Here is a 24,646-nt window from a genome sequence, read left to right as displayed (position 1 = left end):
AGAGAAGGACATCAGGGAGGTCATCTCTATGAGTTGTCTGAATGATTGCAACAATTCACACCTAATTAACAAGAACACATGCTTTTCAGAAGAGCATTTGCCCTCACTACAGAACAAGATTTTCTAAGATACAAACAATTCATCCAACACACATTTAAAGGTCAGGCCCATTGCCTTATATAATGGAAACTCTCAACTCATGATCAGTGTGAACTTGTGATTTAGCATGCAAGACAATACTTTAATCTGTGTCCTGGTCCCACCAGAAATGAGCTCCTTTTCCTCTCAAAAAGTAGGAGGTCTGAGAATGGGATGTGTGGGATGACGCATACAGATTTCTACAGTACATAATCAACTACGCTGGTGCATACAATAAAACTAAATGCTGGCTTAAGAATCAATACATCAAACCTGGATCCAGCACTGCAGATCCTCTCACAAGGAACAAGCCAACAAGAACAGAACATTCCTTTAAGATCACATTTGACCACTGTGCCCAAGTAACACTATGTAATGCCACCAAGGTCAAGATCACCTGGTACTCCAGACAGCTTCCAAATGTGAGTCATTGCTACATACAACACCCATACATTGCAAATACCAATGAAGAACAATACTGCATTCAAACAAATTTAAGAAATGCAAGGTTAGAGCTGTTTAGACAGAAATCCTGCTGATGAAATAGAGACAAGTACTGAAAGAGGAAACGATTCATCAGCCCACAGACAGCAAGTGGGGCCTTCCAGTTCTCAGAGTTGCACCTATGTTTCATCTTCAAACAATGAGGATGCAGTTAAGAAAACATGATCTACAGGAATTCCACTTAGTTTAATACTGTGAATTAAGAAATTACTACCACTGAATATCATTTTCTAAACAATACAAAGTTTAATGGCAATTCACACTTGTAAGTGGAATGAACTTTATATGGCAAAAAAAACACATGTATCTACAAATTGTGGTTTTCATACTAACACATACTGGAACACTCTACAAACAAAAGGTGTGGTCCCCGAAGCATCACCTATGCAAGGACTTGGCCAACAGAGTCCCTTGCACAAGGGTATCTAAATAAGCCCTTTGCAAATCCAGAATATTCACCTTCTTACAGTTTGAAAGGACAGCGACAGCTTCAGCAGCCACCCAGCTCTTCACAAAGGTCAAAGAAAACTTGATTTAATCATCATCCTCCTCCACATTTATTTTAAAGTCTCACCAAATGTGGAAAGAACCCCAACACCAAACCCACAGCATCTGCACCTCTGAAACATTTATCACAGAAAGATGTGTCTTCCCACATTTAATCACTTTACCACTTGCACTTGCTGTATGGCAGCGCTCCGAGGAGGCAGTTTTTCCTGGACCACTTAACCACAAATTTACACATAGCTCCCCCAAACTACACGCTGTACCAAAACTCATCATCAAGAAAGATCATTCCCTTCAATATACCAACCATGCAGCCACAGACTTTTTCCACTCAAAAGAAAAGGACTGCGGTTAGTTTTAGCTCAGTTTGCCACGTAATTCCTACCACTTGATTTGAGGGTTTTGTACCACACACGAGGGCACTGGTGGGAAGTACAGCACACACTAACATTTTACTAGCTAAAGCACCCTTCAGAATAGCTCTGTGACCTTCCCCATTACACAAGAGAGGAAAAGAATGAGAGATCTGAACATGCTTTGACAGCCTGTTGTCCCCAAGACATAGTTAACTGAAGGTGCAAGCCAAGTCTGTACAGTGGTACACAATCTTCACTTACCACGTACATTAGCCAAGTATTTAGAAAACAATACCAATTCCAGGACTCAGACATAAAATAACTATCTACAATTCTCTCCTACCTGCTGGCCCTTAACAATACTCTTGAACTGGGGTGAAAACCAACATGACTGTAGTTTGTCCCTCACCCACTGATTCTTCCTCCAGCTCCTGAATGTTTCACAAGGGCCAGCAAGACTTCCGCAGGGGTTGGGGAGCCTGACAAACTGCACTGCTCAGCCACTGCCACTCTGTACAGCATGCATACACAAAGGAAACCCATTGACAGTTACAAAAGACCTTAAGGTTTTGCTCTCTAACACTGGATTGCTTGGATGCCCCAGATGATCTCATTGTCCTGAGTATTTAGTACAGGATATAAATGCTGCATTAATACCTTTAATAATTCTGGTGGTTAAGGGTCCATTTACAGTCACAGTGCCAAGCTCAAGATGAAACTCGAGTGAAGTATCAGTAGGAACTCTGCAATAGGATTTGCAAGCCAGAGGCACAGAACCCACGGAACATCACAGTACAAGGCTAAAAGTCTGTCTTGGGAGTAACTTGCATGTTGCTGAAGGGATTTTATTGCTTCTGAAGTATGAGGCTTTCTGCAACCAGCTTTTTTTTTTTCCAGGATGAACAGAAATTAGACATAAACACATGCACATTAACATTCTACATGCTCTAAAGAGCAAGCTCAATTTTACTTCTCCTTTGCTAAGTTTGAAGTGGTGAATCATGAACACTTACCCAGGCTGGTAGACCAGCACATCAGAAACACGGGGCGCAAGTCAAGCCTGACCAAACAATGCTGATCTCTCCAGCAAATTTTTCAGCTACTGTTGGAAACACACTTGTTATTGCTATAACTTTCACCCACCAAATGGTTCCATCTAATTATGTACCAATCACATCATATAGGCAGCTAATTACACCACATGTTCCTAAACACCCATGCCATGACTACCTGAAACAACTAATAAACTTAAAGTAAATGGAAATGTAAGTTTGCTTAAAAAGCATCCCATGATCAACAAGAGGAAACAGCACATATTAAATATAGGATACTTCCGTGCTTTCCTTCCCCAGCAAACTGGAGAATATGAGGAGAAAAATCACTGTTCTGGCCTTAGTACCTGGTGCACTGGACACTGATGTGTTTTCAAAGCTCTGCCCCAATTAAAAGAAAGGAACTCGTGCCAATTTCATATCTAGAGTAATTTAACCTGTTGGTCCAACTGTTTTCCTCAGTAAACTGTAACAATTACCAAAGTCCTACACTGAAGACATAAAAAATAATACTTTAATGCTGGTGAACACAATTTCACCAACAAAATGTTCAGGGGGAAGAAAGTGTCACAAAACCAGTTTGTACTATTACCAAAGACAAATGTAAGATTGCACACACACCTGTAAATATTTAAAGAAACAGAAAGAACTATTTATAAACACTACTCTACTACTGCTGTTTTGTGCAGAAACACCTTGGTATCACTTGCTCGCTTTTAAGAATGAAAGATAATCAGGTCCATCTGGAGAATTCAGTTTAGTTTCCTATGTCAAACTTGTTATACTGACTCACACTTCACTTCCACCCAAACTATTTTATCTCCCCTCCAAAGCACCCTAAATGCTGAAAAAAGAAGGAAAACTGCAGATTTTCCCGGAAAGATTCCCATGCAGCAGAGCTGTTTATATACTGATGATTCAATATAGCATCACTACAGTATTTCATCAGTATGTATCACCTTTCCTCCCCTGGAGTATCCAAACATACCGCAATAACCTCTCTCAGGAAGCATTCGCTCCCTGATTTACTGTCTAGTTTGAACCAGATCTGGCTGTAACATGACTACAATGTCACAGCAAAAGGGGATGCTTGAACTGCCTGCCAGCAATGCAGCCAGAACGGGCAGCAATTAGCACATCTAAAATAACCATTTCTACACTGAGGCAATTTAAAAGCTCAGATACGTTGCCATCTTAACTCGCCCTGGTGATGAACTCCAGATAGATGAGCAGAGGAGCAAAATCCTGCAGTGCTTTACAATCCAGATGACCCTCTTGCTACTCATTCTTGACTTGTCTATTCAAAACCCTATTGCGCTTTCCTCTTCACCTCCTTTCCGTGCAGATTTTGCCCAAAGATTTTTAACGTCCCACCATTAAATTAAGAACCGCTTGCAGAGGCTCCTGACCACTACGCAACCCCTTTAGTAACAGGTTTTGCTCCACCATCATGCTACCAAACATGGCTGCATCACGTCCTCTTTGTGATTGAATATGTATATCTCTTCTGCTTCCAAGACTTCTTTCATTTGCCTACCCTTAATTCTCCCAGATTAGCAAGGGACCATTCCAAATGCCATTATCCACTTTTAACAGCTTGGCATTTCACAGCGACGTTCCACCGTAAACCAAACGCATTGAAGACTTCCCAGGTTCACTTCAGAACCAACCTAAGGGCTTCACACACCGAATCCCTCCCCACCATTAAAACGTACTTATTCACACACAACAGAAAACTCTTCTAACAGAAACCTCCGTCCTCCGAGCGTGGAGAGAAACCCCTTCACAACAGCCGGAGGAAATGTTATCATCTGGCTTTTCCTCCCTGCACCTCCCTCTCCTGAAATTGGACCCCCTTGGATATAAATCCACCTCAGAGCCTCTCCTCCAGCTACATACAAAACCCACCCCAGGCTTTGCGTTGAAAGACTCCCTCCGCTTTCCAGCCGCGACCGCTTTTTTGTGCTGTGGAGCTCTTCTAACACACATTTCACTCAAGAAAACAAACACAACTCCTCCGGCTCCGCTGGGATTTCCCCATAGAGGCTGCATGCAAAGTCTTAGGAAGGAGGAGACCCCCTGAGGAAAGCGGCCCCGGCCGGACCCCTCCTTCCCCCGGGGTGCCCCTCACAACGGAGCCCGCAGCCCCGCCCGGCCCCCAGCCCCGCACCGGGACCGGCCCCTCCGCACGAACCGTTATGACACGGGGCGGGCGCGGCGCTCCGCGGTAACCGCCGCAACAGCGGTCCCGCTCCCCCCTCATTCACTCACCCACAGCTCCGTGCCCCAGCTCATGGCTCCGCCGCGCCGCCGAGGGCCGGCGGGTGGGGGGCTCTCGGGGTCTGGTTGTGCCCTGGTTGAGGCTTCCTTTCCCTGTGCTCCCCGTGGGCTGAGGGCCGGGCCCCAGCGAAGCGCGGTGCAGGAACGGAGCGGAGCGGAGCGGGCCGGGCGCTGCTCTCGGCCGCTGCTCACCGCCGCTCCCGCCTCATCGCGCCGCAAAATGGCCCGAGCGGCGCCGCGCGGTGAGGCGGTGGCGGAGCGGGGCGGGGGGAGGCGATTGACAGCTCTGGCGCACTGCGCAGGCGCGGCCCGAGGCGCGGGGTGGGGGCCCGAGGCCGGCAGGGCGCAGGCGCGGTCTCCGGTCAGTCAGCGCGGTCCCGGTGGTCGGTAGTGGCACCGGGCCCGCTTCGGCCTTGTCCCGGTTCCTCTCCGGTCCCCGCGCGGGAAGGCAGCTCTGTGCTCCGAAGCGAGCCGGCGGGAGGAGGTGGGTGCTCCCCGCCCTCAGGGCAGCTCTGGTGGAGAGTCCCGCCCTCAGGTGCCGGTTCCCAGTTCGTCCTTGAGCCAGGTGGGGCTCTTTATTAAAGCAAATGTTCCTGTTATGACCATTTGGGAGGGGGAGAGCCGCCCTTCACACTGATTGCAAGGGCTTGAGTTTAACTCAGCTCCCCAGATATACACACCCCAAAATAACCCAAATCCAGGAATATTAACTCCACCATCTGTCACCAACACAGTGAGCAAGCAGAAAAATAGCCATATTATTCGCTCTTGCATAAATACGGGTTATTGTAGGAATTATGCAGGTCTTGCAGAAAATGGCTCATTCCCTTGCCAGAGAAATAAGATTTGGTTTATGCTCATCTTTCTCTGTAACAGAATTGGAGCTGTTACTTCAGCTGATCTTAAATTTCTGTCTTTTCAGCTACAAGAGATGTCAAAATAGCTTTAGATGGGTATTTTATGTTGCTGCATCTGTTCATGAAATACACCAGGGAAAGGAAAGTTAAGGATATTTATTCATCTGAGGAAAAACTGCTTATAGAGGGTGGGGATCCTTCTGATGGCAAAAGATAACATTTGAGGAGCTGCTATAAAGACCATTAACCCCTCTAGATTAATGCACTTCTTTCACTGAGGCTTAGCTATTACCCTACATAAGACAGGACAAGAATAGAATAACTTATTAAGTAATTCCAACATTTATAAACAACAATGAAGACAAGTGTTATGTTAATAACAGAACTGCATGTGTTTTTAACCTGACTCAACCGATTTGAACCCGAGTAGAATGCTGCTCTTCACACAGCTGCCTTTGAAGAGAGACAGGGAACGGGCAACGCTTTTGTTCATCAGTAGAAGTTATTACTTTTAAGAGCAGACTTCATAACAACTAAGAGACAACGCTGTTCAACTCATTTCAGAGTGCTCCTTCCTGCTGCTAACAACACATTTAAATGTCTGAGCCTGCCACACTGCCTAAAGCACAACCACAGTGTTCCAAGGAACAGTGCGAGGCTTTTGGAGATGGGGCACCAAAGCCCTCTGTCCTCAGAGCCACGTCCACCGAGAACACGTTGCAAAGCCAGACAACACAAGTTACGTCACGACTTTAGAGTTTAATCCCTAACTACTTGAGTAAAAAGTACGCAGAGACCAAACAGAAAGCAGCACTAGTATCATCTGAGGTAAATTCGCTGTGGAATTTCCTTTGCACAAAGGGCTGGGAGGGGAACAAGGCAAACCTGTTACACCAGCGCGGGCAGGGAAACCTGTCCACACCAGAAGATAGAACTGCTTCACCAGTTCCTGAAAGATAAAGGCCAGAAATGCAGGTTCTGTGTTGTGATGGCATGTTACTATCAGGCATGCCAAAACCTAGGAAAAGTTAAGGAAACTGCCAGATTAGCTGCTAAGTGATTCAGAACATATTCAAAGAATATAAAATTCGTGGGAACAGATGTGCAAGACAAACACTAAATAAAATTAATTTCAGATACTTCCAGAATGGGACTTTTTCCTATTTTGGCTATTATTTAGTTTGAAACTCTCCCAGACAAGGACTGACATATTATTGCTTTCAGTTGTACAGTGCCCAAAATACCACGGCCTGTACTTGGTTGGTCCCTAATTACTAATGTAATTAACAGCAGTGGGAACATTAAAACCCCTTTTCTGCTGAAGTAGATACTGGAAAGCTTGGGAAGTCCCAGCCTGAAACAAATAATTCAAAACAACACTTGAAAATTACATTATCTGGCACTTCTTTACTTAACCTGCACAGTCCAAACCTGAGCAACAGGGAAGCTGCTGGGAGTTTTCTCAGCCACACTGAGGCCAAGACCATGTAGATCTGTTATCCAGATATAGGCTTATTCCTGCAAATACTCTGTTTATCACTCCTGTTGTTATGATTCAGAACACTCCCAAAGGTACAGCCTAAGCCCAAGTAGAAGCAATTCCCTTTTTAGAAGGCCAGGACTTTGTTTAGAAAACCCCAACCCCACCTGAAAACAGCCAGAATAGCTGCTAAATGAATCAGAACATACTTGGAAAAGATAAATTTAACCCCTAAGCTACAATTGTATCTAAACCCTTTTCTCTGGGTTTACTCATGCAAAGCAGGAAAACTCAAAACTTCCAGAGAACATACAAGCATTTCTAGCTTCTAGATACAACAGGAAGAGGACCTACCTTCCCCCCTGGAGTTATCACCCTCGCAGATGCTTCCTTTTTAACTTTATAATTCTACCCAGGTCATCCATGTCCAAGACAAGGAACTCAGATACTGTTTATAACCTCTCATACACTGGGACAGAAACAGCCCCAGGAAAGGAAGACACACCTTTCCCTATAGCCATAGCTATCACAGCTGTTTCCTTTCCCCTGTTAAAATACTACACAGATCATTCAAGCACACAGTAGGGGGCAGAGGTTCTCTTTAAATGCCTTATCAGGGCCCAGAGAGGGCTAATTAAAGACTGATTAAGACCTCTTAATGTCCCTGACTAGCCTCAGTTGTGGCCTTCACCCACACTATCTGCCCATGGACCCAGAAACCCATTTAAGCTTTGGTCTGAAAGCTCAGTCTCTGAGTGATGCTGTGGGGGTACTAGTCTCCAGTTCAGCCCCAGGTTAGGCTGTGCCTTAGTTATAGGTTGTTTTGATATGGAGCCTAGCTCATGTTTGATCTTGTTTCAGTTCTATAGGCCTAACTATGGCTACCTTATACATCAGATGTTGGTTGCTATCACTGCAGATTGACTTTTTAAGCCAACCTTGGCTGTTGTTGCTCTAAGCTTGCCTGATGACCTGGACTCTTAGCTGCTCTCAGCTACTATCCCTGGGCCTGCTCCCCTCACCTTGCTTGGTGAGACTGGACCCTGAACGGTGAGACTCCTACCCTGTTGTCTGTGTTACTGTGCTCATCTCCCAGCTCTGTGTCCCTCAGGGAACATCCAGCCCTTTCTACTCCATGGCATGCTTATACCATAGCTCATGAAGTAACAAACTGATGCTTAATCTGCTTCGCCCTGTACTGAGGTATACCTGTAGACTATGCCTATGTCAGTGCCAGAATTTTTCTGACACTGCCAGTGTCTTCCCTCCAATCTCAATGGTTGCCCATAATACACTTAGAGGAAAAAAAGAAAATAAATCTGTGAAGAGTTCTAATTAGATGTTTGGGTACAACAAAGGAGTAAAGAGAAAAAAATACGTTTAATTGCAGCTGAGAATAACTGTATGTGCTAGGAACAGCACATGTAGAGCTGGGTGAATCTTGTCTGGAAGCTACAATGAAATGTAAATGTAATGATGAGTGTTGGTGTTATAGCATATTCATTACAGAAAGCAGCCAGTTTGCATATTGATAGAGATGTAAGTTTAAGTACAGACATTCTTTTAATATACAAAATGCATAGTCAAAGAAAGCAAGCATGTTATAATTTCTGGTTTTGAAATCATTTAGTCTAGGTAAGTGGCAAACTTGCTATGATATCCCAATAGTTGGTAGAGTTACATTAAAAAACAGATTTTTTTCAGACTTTGTGGCATAAAAATCCCTGATTGCTCTTAAGAAGCATCTTCAGACTGCTGGAGGCTTTTCAGCTGAACCAATCCCCATAGTTACAGGGGAAAGCCTCATGCTATCAAGTAAAAGTGGGATACTTAGTGGAACAAGGTGTGAAAGGAAACCTGTGCTGCAGCTGTTTGTTGGGAGCCCAAAGCCTCCAGGTTTCCCAGGCGGTCCGTGCACAAGAATTATAATAATTAGACCATAAAAAATATTAATTTAAATAAAATATCTGGACTAACGTCACTTTTTCAGAATAAATTACCGGATGATTAGTTATGTAGTCTTCTTACCGTCTGGGTGATGCAGCTGCGAGCACTCCAACGCTTGATGCTGACAGGACATCTAGCGGCATGCACGAGTTACTGCCCTGAGTCCTACTAGAAAACATTGATTTTATTTTTTTCGTGCTTTCAGGTATTTTCTGGTACCAGTCCAGGTTTCTTTGACTGATGGTGGCATTTCCGTGCTTGTTTTATTACCTAAGAGTATAAAAAAGGGGGAAAAAAAGACGGGACACTCTACATAATCTTGCTAATTAGTCAAAATACCGATTTTAATCTGCTTTTTCACCATCACTTGCACCTTACTCCCCTGTTCCAATCCAGTTGTTTATTTGGTTGTAGGTGAAGCAACTTGCACAGCTGTTACTCTCATACACATCAGAATGTTTGAGTTCCAAGAGCTGGCAGCACAGAACTCCCCACTGTAGGATTGTATTGACATTGCATAGTCTGTCAGGGTGATTTAGCAATCTGTTACCTTCAAAAAACGTTTTAAATTGCTGCTATTCATATTCACTTTGCTTCTTGTGTTGCTCTGTTTGAACAAGCCATAGAAGACAGGCCAAATCTGCTTGTCATCTCATTTTTAAGTGGGATTTGAGCTATTAGTTCCAAATAAATAGCAAAGCTACTTCTGTAAGGAAGCAGAAATCCCTTTGTTTTCTTATCTATTTTTTGACGATGTTTGGAATTAACATTTAAATCCCCGCTTTAAACAGAAAGGTTTTCAGTTGTTTGGACTACCTGATGCTTGGGACATCTGCTCTTGCCACAGGTCCCAGCAAGCAGCTGAAACCTCTTCAGTGATGCACTTCTGAGCTGCAATCAACCACCCTAACCCCTCTGTGAGCTGTGCTGGTGGGGGAAGAACTCCAGCTTTTGCCTGGGGACAGCGCAGCTCTGTCTCCTTACCCTAAGCCTTGCTGAGCACCGCCACAAAGGCTGCTCGAGGTGGGTTCTTTTCGGCCGGTGAACCCTTGTGGGAGCAGCGAGGAGGGAGCCCACCACAGGCCTCGCACCCTGGGAGGCGGCCTCCGGGCAGGGAGCATGCGGCAGAGCCCAGATGGGCCCTATAGAGGAGATGAAAGGAGGGGAAAGGGAAGGAAAGCAAAGCGCTGTGGGGCCTCAGAGCGCCGGTAGCGGGACACGAACCCCGGTGAAGAAACGAGCGTCCGTTACCGGCGGTGAGGGGAAGCTCCGCCCCGGTCACGTGCCGCGCTCCGTGACCCCGGAAGTGGTGCGGGAAGAGGATGCTGATGCTGGACTAAAGATGGCGGCCCGCGGCGCTGGGGCCGCGCTGTGTCGGGCGGTGGCCGTGCTGGGGCTGCTGTTGCTGCTTCTCTGGGCAGGCTCAGTCCGTGCCCGCGTCCATCATCTCACCCTCAAAGTAAGGTCTGCGCCGCATCCGGCCCTGCTGGCTCGGCCCCCGGCTACGCTGGGCTACCCGCCGGCTCGCCTGAAGGGAGCGGTAGGGCCTGGCTCTTTCCGCCTCCCGCGGGCCTGGGCTCTCCGTCACCCCCCTACAGCTTCGTCCCGCTGCCTTCCCTTTGCCTTTCTTCGCTGCTCTCTGGACTCCCCCCTGCCCCTCAGCTTGCTGGGCCCCGCTGTGTTCTGCTTTCCCTGTTACTATCCCTTCTCCCCGCATCCCTTTAGCTCTCATCCCTGCTTTTTGGGGCCTCCTTTTTCTTAGTCATACGGAAAATGTGCGAAGGGGCATCAGAACTGTAGCGGGTTGAAGGTGGGAATACTTCCCATCCTGTTGGAAGTGAGGCAGGAAGCTGCGTGTGGTAAGAGAGGGCTGAACATGAGTTGAAGAGGATTTGCGGTTGCTTTTGCTTTTAATCTGAGTTTTGCAGTAGTCTTCCTGCCTTGGTCACTGGTCTCTCGACTCTGAAAGGCTGGGTGGATGTTGTCGTTCCAGATGTAGCTTCTTTGCACTAATCAGACGATCAATAGAAGAAAATACTGATGCTGATAACTCTTTGTTTTGGTCTCATAGACTTATGGTTGTACTTTGAAAGAGTGTTGTGTCATTCTGTGACTGTACCTAAGAAAAACTACTTATTCAGGGTTGCGGTGGGAAACGGTGCAGGTTGTGGTGAAGGTCTGCAGCTCGAGTGCTGCTGTCTGTTGTGCTTTAAATGAAAAGTTGTGCGGTTGGGGTGTGACAGGATCTGTGCGTTTGAGGCGGTGCTTTTTAAGGATTTACAGCGTGCGAAGTGCTCTGTAAATCTTCAGAATGAGGTTGGTAATTTTGTTCTTGTTGCCAACATCACACAATATTTTACTAATGGAAATCTTGGAAGAGGTTAATAAAGTGTGTGGGACTAGGAGCAGCATTACTGTGTTCTTGTGGCAGTGTAGGGAGAGTGCCAAACACTTCTATGAGCTCCTCTTCAGCTTTGGGGTACAATGAGTGCATGGGGGATGCTCCTAACTTATTTATAGGGAATTTTCCAGGTTAGTAGTTGTCTAATGTGCACCCACGTTAATATTGTTGTGCTTCAGGAAAAGTCAACTGTTCCCTGAAGCTATAGATTAGGAGGTTTGTGCTGGTTACATTATTGAGGATTTTGTGACCAGCTATTGAGTGCTGGAAGAATTTCTCCTGGGATGATACTTTACATAGAAAGCTTTCACACTGGCCTCAAGCAAATGTTCTCAGCAGCAAGCATTACAGCTTCAAGTCCTGATTAGGGTGTCTCTTAATTGTCTGTATTAATTACTGAACTCTGTTAGCTGATTTTCATGATTGAAGTGGAGTGTGGTTTTAGTTCTCTGGGTGCTTTGTATGAGTTGCATTACTGACCTACAGAGCACTGTGGAAAGCAGAAGTGTAAATGTAAGCTTTATTGTTAGAGCACAGGCTCTCCCTTTCTGCTCCATCCAGTGCTTTATGGCATTTCTGTAAACATCAGACTCCAACAACTGCACCCTTTCACAATGAAATCTCCCTTCCAGTGTTCTTGCCATTGGCTCCTTGCTTGTAAATGTGCTTTGACGCTGTGCCAAGCCAAAGGCCACAGCTTTGTGCCAGTGTTTGATATTAGGTTTCCTCAAACAAGCCATTACTGCTTAAGTTAGAATAGCCTTGTTCTTGTGTCTTTGTAATTAGTGTGCTAAGGTGAAGCTTTTTTTTGTCCTCAGAAAAGCAAGCTGCAATCCGAGCAGTTTCCTGTTCTGAAAATGTAACTTTTCATCTTTATAAAAGCATCCAAAAGGGTTTATTTCTCCCAAGTAATAAAATCTGTTTGTTTGAATCTTGCTGTTAGATTAACCTTGTCAGAGGAGACCCTCTTAGTAGCAGTTGTTATCAGCTTCATTAAATATGTTTAAAAACCAAACACTGCAAAAACTGAAGTTATAGGAGACTGATGGAACAATTTTCAGCAGCTTTCAGAAGTAGCAGGGTGTTGGAACATTTCTCTTCACCAAAAATAAGGTTTTTGTTGTCTTAACAGTCAAATGCATTAATACTGAAGCCTTATGTTTTGAGTGATACAATGGCAAACTGTCTTGGAGAATGAGGAAGTTGGCCTAAACAAGTTCTTTGTCAGGCACACAGTCAAGTGTAACTCTAGGGACTAGCCCAATGTAGGGTTTCAAGAGGAATCATCCAACTGACAGTGCTGTGTGGCAGCTGTGCTGTTAGTCTGATAAGTCAGTTATCTTGCCAAATAACTGACTTCCAAAGGAAAGCGAGATCTCTCCTGTTTTGCTACTGTCAAGATTGCAGTTTAATTTTATTATTTGGAAGATGATCTTTTTCAGCAGTTGGTTGTAAATACTGGTGGCCTTTTAATGTTGGTAGGTCACAGGCTTCGAATGCTCAAGTTTAAAAATACCTTTCTCAATACCTTTTTCTGTGTTTCTTACACAAATACAAGACTCTCACAAGTAATCCAGTTCCTTCCATGTAAGGGTAGGCACTCTCTGATGAAACTTTCACTGTACTGGTAGCGTGATCCCAATTATATTCTGAATAAAATGTTAAAGGATATTTTTCTGCCTGTCCTGGGCTACCAGAATAGGCAGGATCTTGGTTACCATTTTCCTGTAATCTCAGTCAAATGTTGTAGGATTGATATTTATCCTAAAGGAGTGGAAGAAATGGAGAAAGCTTTTATGGAACTAAGCTGAGAAGTTACTTTATTGGTTTGACTGTAACCTGTTAGCAATGAGTTCCTGCTCATCCCTTCGCAAAGGGGCAGGCTTGACCTTTAAATACATCCTACATAAATTAATCTAACATGTCTGTTAACACCTCAGATGCTTAAGTGTTCACAACTTTGTTGTAAACTTACAACTGAATGTTCTGAAGTCAGCAGTTGAGTGATCATAAATGAAAGCTGGATTTTTCCAACCTGTTAAACCTCCATTAAGAGCTGAGATAACCATTAGTAAACCAGTATCTTTAGGCTGTTGATAATGTGGAGCAGTAGGTGCTCCTGGAGACCATGGTGTTGCTCAGTGGCAACTGGTGACTATGTGTGGGATCATGTAAAGCTCCAGGATTTGTGAACTAAATCTGTCAACTCTAAGCACTCAAAGCTGAACTAAAACCAGGGATGAATGTCTGTGTGTTGTATATTAATTATATTTTGTTGGTTGGAGAATATTAGTAAACTGGCAGTGTAAATAAACTGAAATCGAGCTGGGCAGCTTTTGCACATACTCTGAACGAAGCAGCTGCTTCTAGTTGTATTTGCGAGGTGCAAAAAGCTTTGTGGCTGGATGACACTGTATTCCCAGCTCATATTCCTCTCTAATCACCTAGAGAAATGCTTCTCTGTCCAGATATGTTTGAATACATGTGATATACTATGTGAAGAGCTGTATTAATCTTCTGTTCAGACTGAAATTATATTGAAAGTGGTGTTAAAGGAGCCAGATGGGCTCTTTCTGCAAGCACATTAAGTGACCTGGAACCTGAAGACAGCACAGCTATAATACTCTATAATACTCTATTAAATGAAGCATCTGCTATGAGCCATGTGTCATCAACTCTTTTTTCCCCTCTCCTGAGCATTAAGGAAACCATCTGGTTATTTGCCAGGTTAACTTGATTCTATTAGGGCGATCTCATTGCAGCTAGCTTACAGGTTAGCTGTGGCAGGATTAGTGTCCTGCTGTTACAGTGAATGATATTTATGTGTCAGGAGTGTTTTAAGCAGAGATGTCAAAATAGATACTGAGGTGAAGGAAAAGAGAGAACTTACTACACTTCTACAGCTCTTAGTTCAGTCTTATCGTACCTTGTCCAGAACATTTGTTTGCCTTTAGCAGCTGTCTTCTCTCCTTAGAGAGTTCTGCAATCTGTTCATATTTTCCTAGAAGAAACAATTTTCTTGTTGCTAGTGACAATCTGTAAAAGAGCTTTAAACCACATGTTAAACTTGCTTTTTAATATTTTTGGTTCTATTGCTGCTTTTCTTCTAATTATTGGTCTAGTAGGTTGGAGGACCAAAGGCTTACCTATTGATTGATTTATGAATGCAAAGCAACAGGGGTGTGCCCTTTCATCACCTGATGTGGCAACTGTGTGTAATGTTTGCTGCTTCTTGTGTGAGGTCCTTCCTGATCTCTTTCTTTAAAAAAGGGCTTGTTGGACTTGAACCTTCATCAGGTGACAAGGCATGGAAAGGGATCAGTTTCTACGTTTCTTTGCCAGACTGAGAGGACATAAACACATGCCTAGGTTTCAGTATTTATCCTACTTACAAGATGCAAGACCTTGCTAAAAATCATTTAGAGGAATGGGGCTATGTTAGAAGTTTTCTAATCTATACTACACACAGAGCTTTCTAGTGTGTTAAGTGTTTGTCCAAACACTGACCCTGCCTAATGTAGATCTTGTGGGATAACGGTACACTGTGATACTTGTTTATCCCATGAGCAAAACCCAGCTCTCAGTTGGGTAATACTACTATAATGACTATTTCCTGTGCACTGTGTTGCAATGGCAGTAGTTAGCATTCAAACAGCAGTTGTTAGTTGTCTTAATTTGTCTATAGTCTGTCTTTTTCCTACCAGTATTTTGTTTAATCGGTGATGCCTGACGTTTAATCTCTTCCAGACCTGTTTTTCTTGTATATTTCTCAGCAGTGTAGCCAGGTAATTAGCAAAGATATGTTTAAAGTTTTTGCTCTTCAGATTATTGGAAGAGTTGGTTGACTCCAGTGAGATAATCAGTTATATCCAAAGGTATTATAAAGAAATTTACTCTTGGTATGATCAGATAGATGTCTTGCACTTAAGTTAAGTGTCAGTCTCTGTTGTCCTGCTTCCTTTTTGACTGCTGCAGCAGATGACTGTGTGTGTGAATTGTAAACTTACTTTCCTTTCTTACAGGATGACGTGAGGCAGAAAGTGCACCTAAATACCTTTGGTTTCTTCAAGAATGGCTTCATGAAAGTCAATGTCAGTAACCTTTCATTGAAGCCACCTGTGAGCTCTGATGACAAGGACAGCTTATCAGTAAGTTACTCTGAGTCCAATGACTGTATTAAGCTTCCTGTGAAATTGCCCTTGCACTGGATGCCTTGTTTGAGGTGTCAGAGCCTACTTGGTGACAGTTGTATCGGTGTTACTGCTGACAGTAACTGTCTCATCTTTAGATGACTCTTGCATTATATGTTATCTAGCACATTATATTTTAATAGAGACACTGAAATACTAGGGTAGAGGATAGACCAGTATTCTTACTCTTTGGCACAGTTCAGCTTCTTCCTTTCTGAAAGCAATAAATGTTCTCTTCAAGCAGAAACACCTAGAAAAACACTGACGTAAAAGTCTCAGGGGCAGAAGGTACTTTAGGTGAGTTCAGGATATTAGTTGTCCACTAATATTTTATTCTTAGTGGATGTAGATAAAACAGCAAGTTTATTATAGCTGAATTTTTTTTTTCTGTCTAATTAGATAATGAGAAAAATACCTGGATTCTGCCTTAAATGTAGGTTAATTTATTTAGAGAGCAGTATCATTGACTGTGGTCATTTGGCTTCTAATAGTACAGGAATGTGAGCTGGTTTTAATTTGACAGATTCTTCTCACTTGTTTCATAGGTGGGGTTCAGTTTGGATCGAACCAGGAACGATGGGTTCTCCACTTACCTGGTAAGAGATGTGAATTTGCATTTCTAAGCTGGGGACATCTCATAGCTAACCTTACTCCAGGAATGTTTGGAAGAAATAAAAGGGAGAGGCTTTAGGCACGGGCAACTTGTTAAAGATAATTCAGTTTTACAACTTGCTCGGCTAAGAATAGTTATCTCTACATGGAGTAGGGGGAAACATGTCCCATTTCTTATAAACAGGAGGGCACTTCAAAGGTGTTTTCATTCTACTACCAGGATGAAGAAGTGGATTATTGTATCTTGAACAAGAAACCAGATCAAGATGTCTCTGTTGTACTCTTACTTCTGGACTTCAAAACTGAAGTGTGAGTAAATAGTATACACTTTAAAGTTATTTATTCAGTTCAAGCTAGTGCAATACTTGTGAAATCTCCTTAAAAGCTTGGAAAGCTGCTGTGCATGTAGTTATTTTTTAATGGGTTATGTGAGAGTTAAGGGGAGGTGAAAGGGAAAGAAAAAAATCTGCAGTATAAAATGGTCCAAGAACTCTTGGAGGATAGCAGACATAGGCAGAAGGATCATACCTTAAATGTGCTTAAGGCATAAACTTGAACGTCTTGGGTCACTTTTGCAGCTCTTGCACTGGATATACCATTTTGTTGCTTGTCTTGAATTATCTTGAATTTTATGGAAATACCTTTGAGGCTGCATTGCTTTCTTTTGCAAGAACAGCTGTAACTGTTTGTGTGGAAACAGTCTAATGAGACTCTGGTTACCAAAACTAAATAAGCTTATTTTTGTTCAGCTGCTCTTGTATTTGGTGGAAAGATAGTGTGACTTTTCCCACAGTGATCAGTTCAATGCCAGGTTGCTTTAAGTCATGATCTTGTGCTTGTCTGTTCTCTGTGGTAAAAAAACCAAAGAAGTTGATTTTCCTTTATTTGGTATATCTAGGCTATGACAGCCTCTTTATGAATGTTTATTTATTTTCATTTTGAATAAAACCTCTTTGTTTTACTTGTTTAGTGTGAAAGTACAGTTCTCTGCAGAAGCTGCTTCTTTGCTACCTAAAATTTCATTCATATCTGAGGAAAATGCTACTGCATTAAGCACCAAGCTGCTAAAAACTTCTGAACAGATCAGTGATTCTGATAGAAGTCCTTCAAAGACCAGCTCAAATACAGACGGAAAAGGTAGGCCTGCTAAACCTGACCTGTACGTGCTGTCACTGAGAGTTCCTGGTTGATGTGGGTCCAGCAGCGTGGTGTGGTCACGTTTTTGGGGTTGGGACTGCTGAGCAGCCTCATCTGAAACAGCTTGAGTCTGTCTTGGCCCATCGTGTTCACAGGGCTTTTAATGTTGTTAAAACATTTGCACGGTTGTTCTAACAATTCAAGAGCTAAAGCTTGGTGGCACTGAAGATTGATCTGATGGCTCTAGTTTTGCTTTCTCTTGCATTAAAAATTGTAGTGTGCATGTTGACAGTGCACTGAGGTACAGGAGCCAGAAGCAAAGCTGAAGTCTTGAACTTTAGCTTCCTGGTAGAATGGGATGACCTGATACTTGAAAAGCTTCTCAAAGGAGTGGAGTGAAACTGTACTTGACATGCTGCTCTTTTGAAGTTTCCTGTCAGTGTAAGTTTCTCAAGTTCAGGAGAGGGGTTGACTTGGCAAAGGTCACCTATGCTTTAGGATTTTCTTTGATTGGTTTTTTTTACTGGGGCTTTACTTATTAGAGAGTTGAGAACTTTTTCCTTCCCCAGGGCTAATTGTAACTTCAGGGTGTCTGTCAGGCCATGTATTAATGTCCAGATTAAGATTAGTCAGTGAGACTAACAGCGTGTAGTCATAACATTAACAGTTATAGCTGTAGCCTACATCTGTTATAGGTCATCTGCCTCCTGGATCACTGTAATTGGAGGGGTTGGAAATATTTCTTGGGTAGGCTTTTGTAGAAGGTTTAATAGTGGAGAAGCTGATTGTAGCATTTGAGGATACATTCAGTATGAATGCTAGTTGGGGGAAGTCCTGGGAGACTTTAAGGAGAGACTGGAAAAGAATCTCTGTTAATGATTATCTAGGAAACTGACACGCAGACAACTGTTAAGAGAGATTTGAGTAAGGTATTTGCAATGTGTAAAAGGATGTCTAAATGCAAACACTCTAAATGTACTATTAATACTTTTATCTCTAGATAACAAGTCCAAACGAAGCACATCAGCCTCCCAGGTAAGAAACTATCTGCTGTTCTCTTTCAGAAAGAACCTTGGTGATTAGTCCAGTGTAAGCATAGCCAGAAAGTGGAGAGTGTTCTGTTTTCCTTAGCCTTCCTCCGCTGTAAATACACAAAATGCAGTTTTGATTGTGTGGCTGATGTAGCCAGATGTGGTAGATAGCTGCTTAAATCTGAAAGTCTTTTCTCCTTTTCCCAGAGCATAATAGAACAAGAACATCCTGTTCACAATGACAGAGGAACTTTTTCATTTCAGGTAGGGTGTCTCGTCTTAATGTGTGCTCTTTCACTGTATTACTGTGTGAAAAGTAGAAGTCTGTCAGAGGTGCCTCTGATAGCTCAGGATGTTTTTCAGTGGACGCTTGTTAAAAATAAATGCTGGAAAATCTTTCTTCATAAGATGTGGAAGCTGTTTTGAACTGCCTTTGGGATGATGCAGTTCTAAATGTCTCAGTCTGTGAGCCTTGCCATATTGAAGTTTACCATAATACAGCTAGTGCATACAGATTGCTAACAACAAACAGCTGTGGCTTGACTGATGACTCACTTGAGGGGAAGATAATCTGTATGAAACCAGATTAACACTTTGTTTCAGCAAACTGGTTCTCTGATGATGGTTACTATAAAACAAACTCATTTTAAATCTGTAATGTGACACAAATATCATTTGCATAGCTATCACAATTTGTATAATTGAGGGAAGAGCAGAATAGCTGCTCCAGGGCAAACATGATCAAAACTTTGTGCTTCATCATATGATATATGATTCAATATGATACTTCTTGGTATCATCTCAGTTTCAGTGAACTAAGTTAAATACTGATACCTAAAGGTCTTTGATAAAGATCTTGGATTACCAGAGTGTATAATCATAGATAGGTGCAGTGATTTTGCATCTGGAATTCTGTTGATATGCTGGTATCCTCAGACCAGTACACTTGCTGAAAGGAACAACTGACCCTCAGTGACAGACATTTTTCATGCTTCAGCAGAGATGGCTTCTTACCAGGGCAACCCTGTTGTGAATGAAAAGAATGCTAACTTTCCTTTTCCTCCTTTCCAGTTCTTTTTTAACATCAGCTCTGATAACCAAGAAGGTCTCTACAGCCTGTATTTCCATAAGTGTGTTGGCAAGGAAGGGCCAGCCAATGATCAGCAGCTATTTAGTCTTGATGTGAGTATAGCTTCTAAGGGATAATTAACTCATTTACTTAGACTGAAACATGCAGCTTTCAATTCCAGCTTCTATATCCATGAGTATACAACACATGAGTGCATATATGGAGTGGGGAGTGATTCAGAGTTGTGCATTTAATCTCTGTAGTGGCATTTCTGAAGGAAGCAACTACAATAAGAAGCACTAAAATACTGGTTTAGCAGAAATGTCTGGAAGTCTGAAGAGTGCGTGTGGGCTGGGTTCAGTCTACACAGTTGTGACTAGATGCTGTAAAGAGATGAGAGCTAAACCAGCTGTTTGTGTTTTGCTATGCTCAAAAAATCACTTTTTTTTTGACACAATTGCAGATGTTAAGGCTGTTGCTGCAATCTAGATTGTTGGTATTTGTGAATTCACTGTTTCTGACTTTTCTGGCCTAATTACAGATGTGTTTTGCAGTGTTGGAATTGCATCTTAAAGACAAATGTCTTATCCGTTTTCAGCATTCAAGGGTTCGGTCCTATGTTCTTTTGAACCAGAGTGCATTATCACAGCTCAGGCTTTCCTTTTTTTCTCTTTCCTGTTCTCACACTGGTATGTAGTGAGCTATTCTGTAATGAATCCCCTCACTGACCAAGGTAACTCTCAGCCAGATCAGCCCCTGAACTCCTTTTTACATGGGTGTGCTGATACTGCTGCAAAGAGAAAACAAGGAAACATGTAGGTGATAAAACTGAGCAGCCCTAACTTAGCTCAGACTTGGCTACATTAAATCTGCTTCTAAAGTTTTATGTTCTGAAGACCAGTTCTTTTTGATTGCTGTTTGCTGCTTTGACCTGCTGAAGAAATTGGAAAGAAAACTTGGATAGCTACCCTGCTTGGTTGTATTTATTGGTGCGGGACAGTTTCAGTACTGCAAACTAGTCTTGATGCGTTATTTTAATGAAGTCCTAGCACATATAACCAAGCTGTTTTAGGGCATAAATAGGATGTTAAATAAAGCTTCTGTTTTCTCACAGGGTAATAGGCTTGTAGAAGGGTGCTTCCTTTCTCTTGCCAGGTGAAGAAATCCACTGTAGTAAACCTAAAAGTGGGGTTTTCAGCTGTGTATGATTCTCCACACCTAAAATCAGGACTGTGCTAAAAATCCTGCTTGTTTATGCAAGATTTTTTAGATGCTGTTTGAGTCAAAGATGGGCAAGCTCTGGCATTTGGTACAGAGATCAAGTATTCTTTGGGAGAATTACTTTGCCTTTCTGAATGATGTCGTATAACAGAAGCACTGGAAGGAACCTTTGTCCTTTTCTGGAAGTTATCATTGTGGGTGTGATTTTGCAAAATATTTTGAGATTCTTGAGGATGGAGAGTTGCTTTAAGAGTCTTACAACAGTCACTGCTTTAGAAAAGTGGATTTGAAATGAGTGAATTTGATGGTGAACTGTAATTGTTAACTCCGTGCTTTAACAAAATGTGTTTTCCACTATACATATAACACACCTTTAATATTCAGATAGAAATTACTGAGAAGAATCCTGAAAGCTACCTCTCAGCAGGTGAGATCCCGCTGCCAAAGCTTTACATTTCCATGGCTATCTTCTTTTTCCTGTCTGGGACTGTATGGATTCACATACTTCGTAAGCGCAGGTAAGTGGACTGCTTCAATGTGAGTGAATGTATAGGCCTACCTTCTTTGACTGGGGGTTGCGGTGGGGGGGGTGTTATTCCTTATATAATGCCCAATTCACAGTCAGATTTCATCACTTAAAACTCGAAATCTGGCTCAGTATTGTCTGCCTAACACATACAGCTTATATTGAAAATAACTACTTCCATCAGTGTCATGATTGCAGACCATTGTTCTGAAGTTATCAAGTATTATGTGAAGAAATTCATGTATTGTAGCAGCAAATAAACAGGAAACTTCCTGGAGCTGGTGATGAAAGGAGAACACTGTTTGAAAACAAACAACAAGAAAAACTTGATCATGGGGTTCTTTGTATGGGGAATGGCAGCTTATGGCAGTGGAGAGCCATAAACATTTTGATTATGGTCGGAAGTGGTAGGAATTCCTAATTGAAAACCATGCTTCTTCATAGTTAAAACATAGCAACAGAAGCCAGGAGCACCTATGATTCCATTTTGGTTTTTCTTCTGGCATAGTCTGAAGTTTACTGTGTGGCAGGATTACTTGGCAGCCTGGGGTTCACTTGGTATCAGATTATTTGGTAGTTTGAAGGTCGGTTGGTGATGATGATTTGGTGAGTCTGGAGTTCACTTGGTGATGTAGAGTCTTGGGGGTGGAGTGATATGCGTTTGAATTATGTTTAGCAAGTTTTCAAACAGTTATGGTCTATATAGGCAAGATGTTCCTATGGACTGCTATTTTTAAACAACCCAAGTGTTAAAAATAGAGCTGCAGAGCATGTAGTTGAAATGGTGTTCAGAATGTTGCAAAACTTGGATTGCAGCATTAGAGGGAATCCTTTTACACTAATAGTCAGCTCAGCCTGGGAATTACTGTTTGATATTTATAGGCTTTAAAGAAATACCCTTGGGAACTGGAATTATTACTGCTGACTTCTAATTGATGCTCTTCCTTCTTTTTTTTTCTCCCCAGAAATGATGTCTTTAAGATTCACTGGCTGATGGCAGCCCTCCCTTTCACGAAATCTCTATCCTTAGTCTTCCATGCAGTACGTATAATGTCTCTGCCTTCAGTTACTCAGCAAGGAAATAGAAACATGGAATCCAGGGTGTGCTGTCAGGAAAATCTGCTTTGTGGTGGGGGAAGAATGGGAGGGAGAGAAGTGTCTTTCATATCGAAGCATTGGAACTCGACTGCAGCTGTTTGGTTCATTCAGTTTTCATCGACAGATTCTGACTTTAAATACAATTGAGATCATGGCCTGAAGTGATGAGGCAGCAAGCATGCATTGAGGGTTCCATGAGTTCCAGGAACTGTAACGTTTTGGACATCTGAGGCTGCCTGAAAGCTTGAGCTGTGGTGTTTCAGCTACATGGCTTGCTATAAATGTTAATAAATAAGAATGAATGTAGAATTCAAGGGCACTACTTTAGATGAAATATTTATGGTGTACTGTAACAGACATAATGCTGTAAGCCTTAACACTTTCAATACGTAAAAGGCTCTATTGGGTTGTGTTGACTTTGCTTTTCCACTGGAAAGGGCTCATAAACAAAGGTAATGGCAAGCTTTTCATCCTTCAGTGACTGTGCCAGCCATGATAACCGCTCCAAACATTTTTGGAGTCTAATGAACTGAATCTGATTTCCCATGAAAATGAAACTAGAAAGCCTCTAGTCACCCAGTGCAACTGAAGTTGAACAATGAATGAATAAATAGGTTAAAAATGCAGTTGTTTAACTATAGCTAAGTGTGGGAGGTGTGTGGGAAGGAAATAGATTGTATAAGATATATCCACTAATACTTGGAAAATTACCTCATATTGCTAAACAAAACTAGAACAAGCTAGGAGGAAGAGATGAGTTTGCACACACTGTTTGGAAAATGAAACTTGAGGTGGCTGTCAAGCAGACCTATTTTATAGACATGGATGGGGTACTGATGAGCAGCCTGTAAAATAAGACACTGTATTTTCTGCTTCCAGATCGACTATCACTACATTTCTTCTCAGGGATTCCCTATTGAAGGCTGGGCTGTTGTTTATTACATCACTCACCTGTGAGTATTAGCAGATTGCAGTGGATTCAGACAATGGAATTGAATTCCCCATGGGGCTGCCACCTCCTGAGCAAACTGGAAAATTGCTGATTTTTTGGTACTGTGGTCTGAATGACAAGACAACAATCAGCCCTGTGTGAAGGGGAAAGCTCTGCTTACAAAGGGCAGCTGCAGAGAATTAGCACTTATGTTGATGGAGGAGTAAAAGGATAAGAAATGCTTTTCTTTGTTCGTAGCGATATTCAAGTATCTAATTTGCTCTTGGTGTGAATGGTAAGAGGGTACAGCTGCAAGTGTTTTCTCTTGTTCAGGGTGGTGAATGGATGACTCCCCCAGGAAAAGATTGTGTATATCGACAGTTGTGAATGGAACGTAATGCTGCTGTGATACACAGTTGTAAGCAAATACATCTGCTTCACTGTTGTAGGATAAGCACTTGCCAAAATTATGAATAGCAAGGCATTTATTTGGGCTTGTGGCTTTACTGATTGTAGAAGAGAACCTGAGCAGAAGAGGAAGTGGGATCAAGTCTTACTGCAGTATCTGTTTCTCTTTCAGACTGAAGGGTGCTCTTCTGTTCATCACTATCGCTCTGATAGGCACAGGCTGGGCTTTCATTAAACACATCCTGTCAGATAAAGACAAAAAAATCTTCATGATTGTCATCCCACTTCAGGTGAGGACTGAACTGTGTCAGTACTTCCTACTTTGTGGGAGAGCTGCTCCTGCAAGCTGTATAAGGCTGTGAATCCTTTACCAAGTACCACATAGTTACTGCATTTATAAGTCTCCTGGTTACAATAAAGTTGAGCTGGGATTTCCTGGGCCCTAAGTTACACTTTTCTCCCTGTATTGAGTGTGAGATAATGGTGAACAAATAGTGTCAGCAAACGAACAAGTAGCTATGAGCTATGTTTATTCATGCTGGTGCAGAACTTGGGCTGCAGAACAGTACTAAGCAGAGATAATAAATCAAAGTTTCACTTCTGACATGCTTGCTGAATGGGCTTAAGAAATAAAGAAAGTGGGGGGAAAACAGGGACATGTAGGCTTGCTGGGTCTAGGGAAACCTTTCCTTTCCAGCATGTTTAAAGTGATCAGTGCTTGTCTCCTGCTCCAGGAACTGAAGTACATAGGAGGGCAGCACTTCTGTTTCTTGTTGTAGGTAGAACAGCTTTTCTGCCTTTCCAGATGGGGTCCCTTACCAAACTGCAAAACAAGAAATAGATTTACTGTTTGAGGCTCTTAGAGCTCAGCTGTGGAGCTCAAACGTGGTCAGTGTCCAGT

General features: G+C 42.6%; 2 protein-coding genes and 1 long non-coding RNA gene across 5 annotated transcripts in view; 1 reads left to right on the top strand and 2 right to left on the bottom strand.

Moving 5' to 3' along the window:
- The window catches only part of FNBP1 (formin binding protein 1), a 92,007-nt gene extending 86,831 nt beyond the window's left edge, over positions 1-5,176 (bottom strand). Inside the window, exon 1 of the mRNA XM_061352771.1 lies at positions 4,829-5,176. Within this exon, the coding sequence (XP_061208755.1) occupies positions 4,829-4,852 (24 nt within the window). The 5' untranslated portion in view covers positions 4,853-5,176. The remainder of the gene's footprint in view (positions 1-4,828) is intronic.
- Positions 5,177-5,835: 659 nt separating this feature from the next.
- On the bottom strand, positions 5,836-7,676 carry LOC133211924 (uncharacterized). 2 transcript variants are annotated; one of them, XR_009725323.1, is made up of 3 exons: positions 7,529-7,676; positions 6,438-6,643; positions 5,836-5,987 (listed from the first exon to the last, which is right to left on the bottom strand). It is a non-coding gene; the product is annotated as an uncharacterized LOC133211924 (long non-coding RNA). The 2 variants fall into 2 exon arrangements; XR_009725322.1 differs by lacking the exon at positions 5,836-5,987 and having other exon boundaries at positions 6,063-6,643; positions 7,529-7,662.
- Positions 7,677-10,424: 2,748 nt separating this feature from the next.
- Positions 10,425-24,646, top strand: part of GPR107 (G protein-coupled receptor 107) — a 34,867-nt gene continuing 20,645 nt past the window's right edge. The window contains exons 1-12 of one of the 2 annotated variants that reach the window (XM_061352772.1): positions 10,425-10,580; positions 15,545-15,670; positions 16,258-16,308; positions 16,545-16,633; positions 17,295-17,461; positions 18,462-18,496; positions 18,700-18,756; positions 19,564-19,674; positions 21,167-21,300; positions 22,274-22,349; positions 23,286-23,359; positions 23,918-24,035. In XM_061352772.1, coding sequence (XP_061208756.1) covers positions 10,464-10,580; positions 15,545-15,670; positions 16,258-16,308; positions 16,545-16,633; positions 17,295-17,461; positions 18,462-18,496; positions 18,700-18,756; positions 19,564-19,674; positions 21,167-21,300; positions 22,274-22,349; positions 23,286-23,359; positions 23,918-24,035 — 1,155 coding nt within the window. In that variant the 5' untranslated portion in view covers positions 10,425-10,463. Of the gene's footprint in view, positions 10,586-15,544; positions 15,671-16,257; positions 16,309-16,544; positions 16,634-17,294; positions 17,462-18,461; positions 18,497-18,699; positions 18,757-19,563; positions 19,675-21,166; positions 21,301-22,273; positions 22,350-23,285; positions 23,360-23,917; positions 24,036-24,646 lie in introns of both variants that reach the window. The other variant, XM_061352773.1, reaches the window with a different exon arrangement.

Source organism: Neopsephotus bourkii, unplaced genomic scaffold (assembly GCF_033783945.1).
Source record: "Neopsephotus bourkii isolate Nb327-2 ecotype Australia unplaced genomic scaffold, CSIRO-AGI_Nbou_v1 NB_659, whole genome shotgun sequence".
NCBI lineage: Eukaryota > Metazoa > Chordata > Aves > Psittaciformes > Psittacidae > Neopsephotus > Neopsephotus bourkii.
This window is presented reverse-complemented; position numbering and strand designations above follow the sequence as displayed.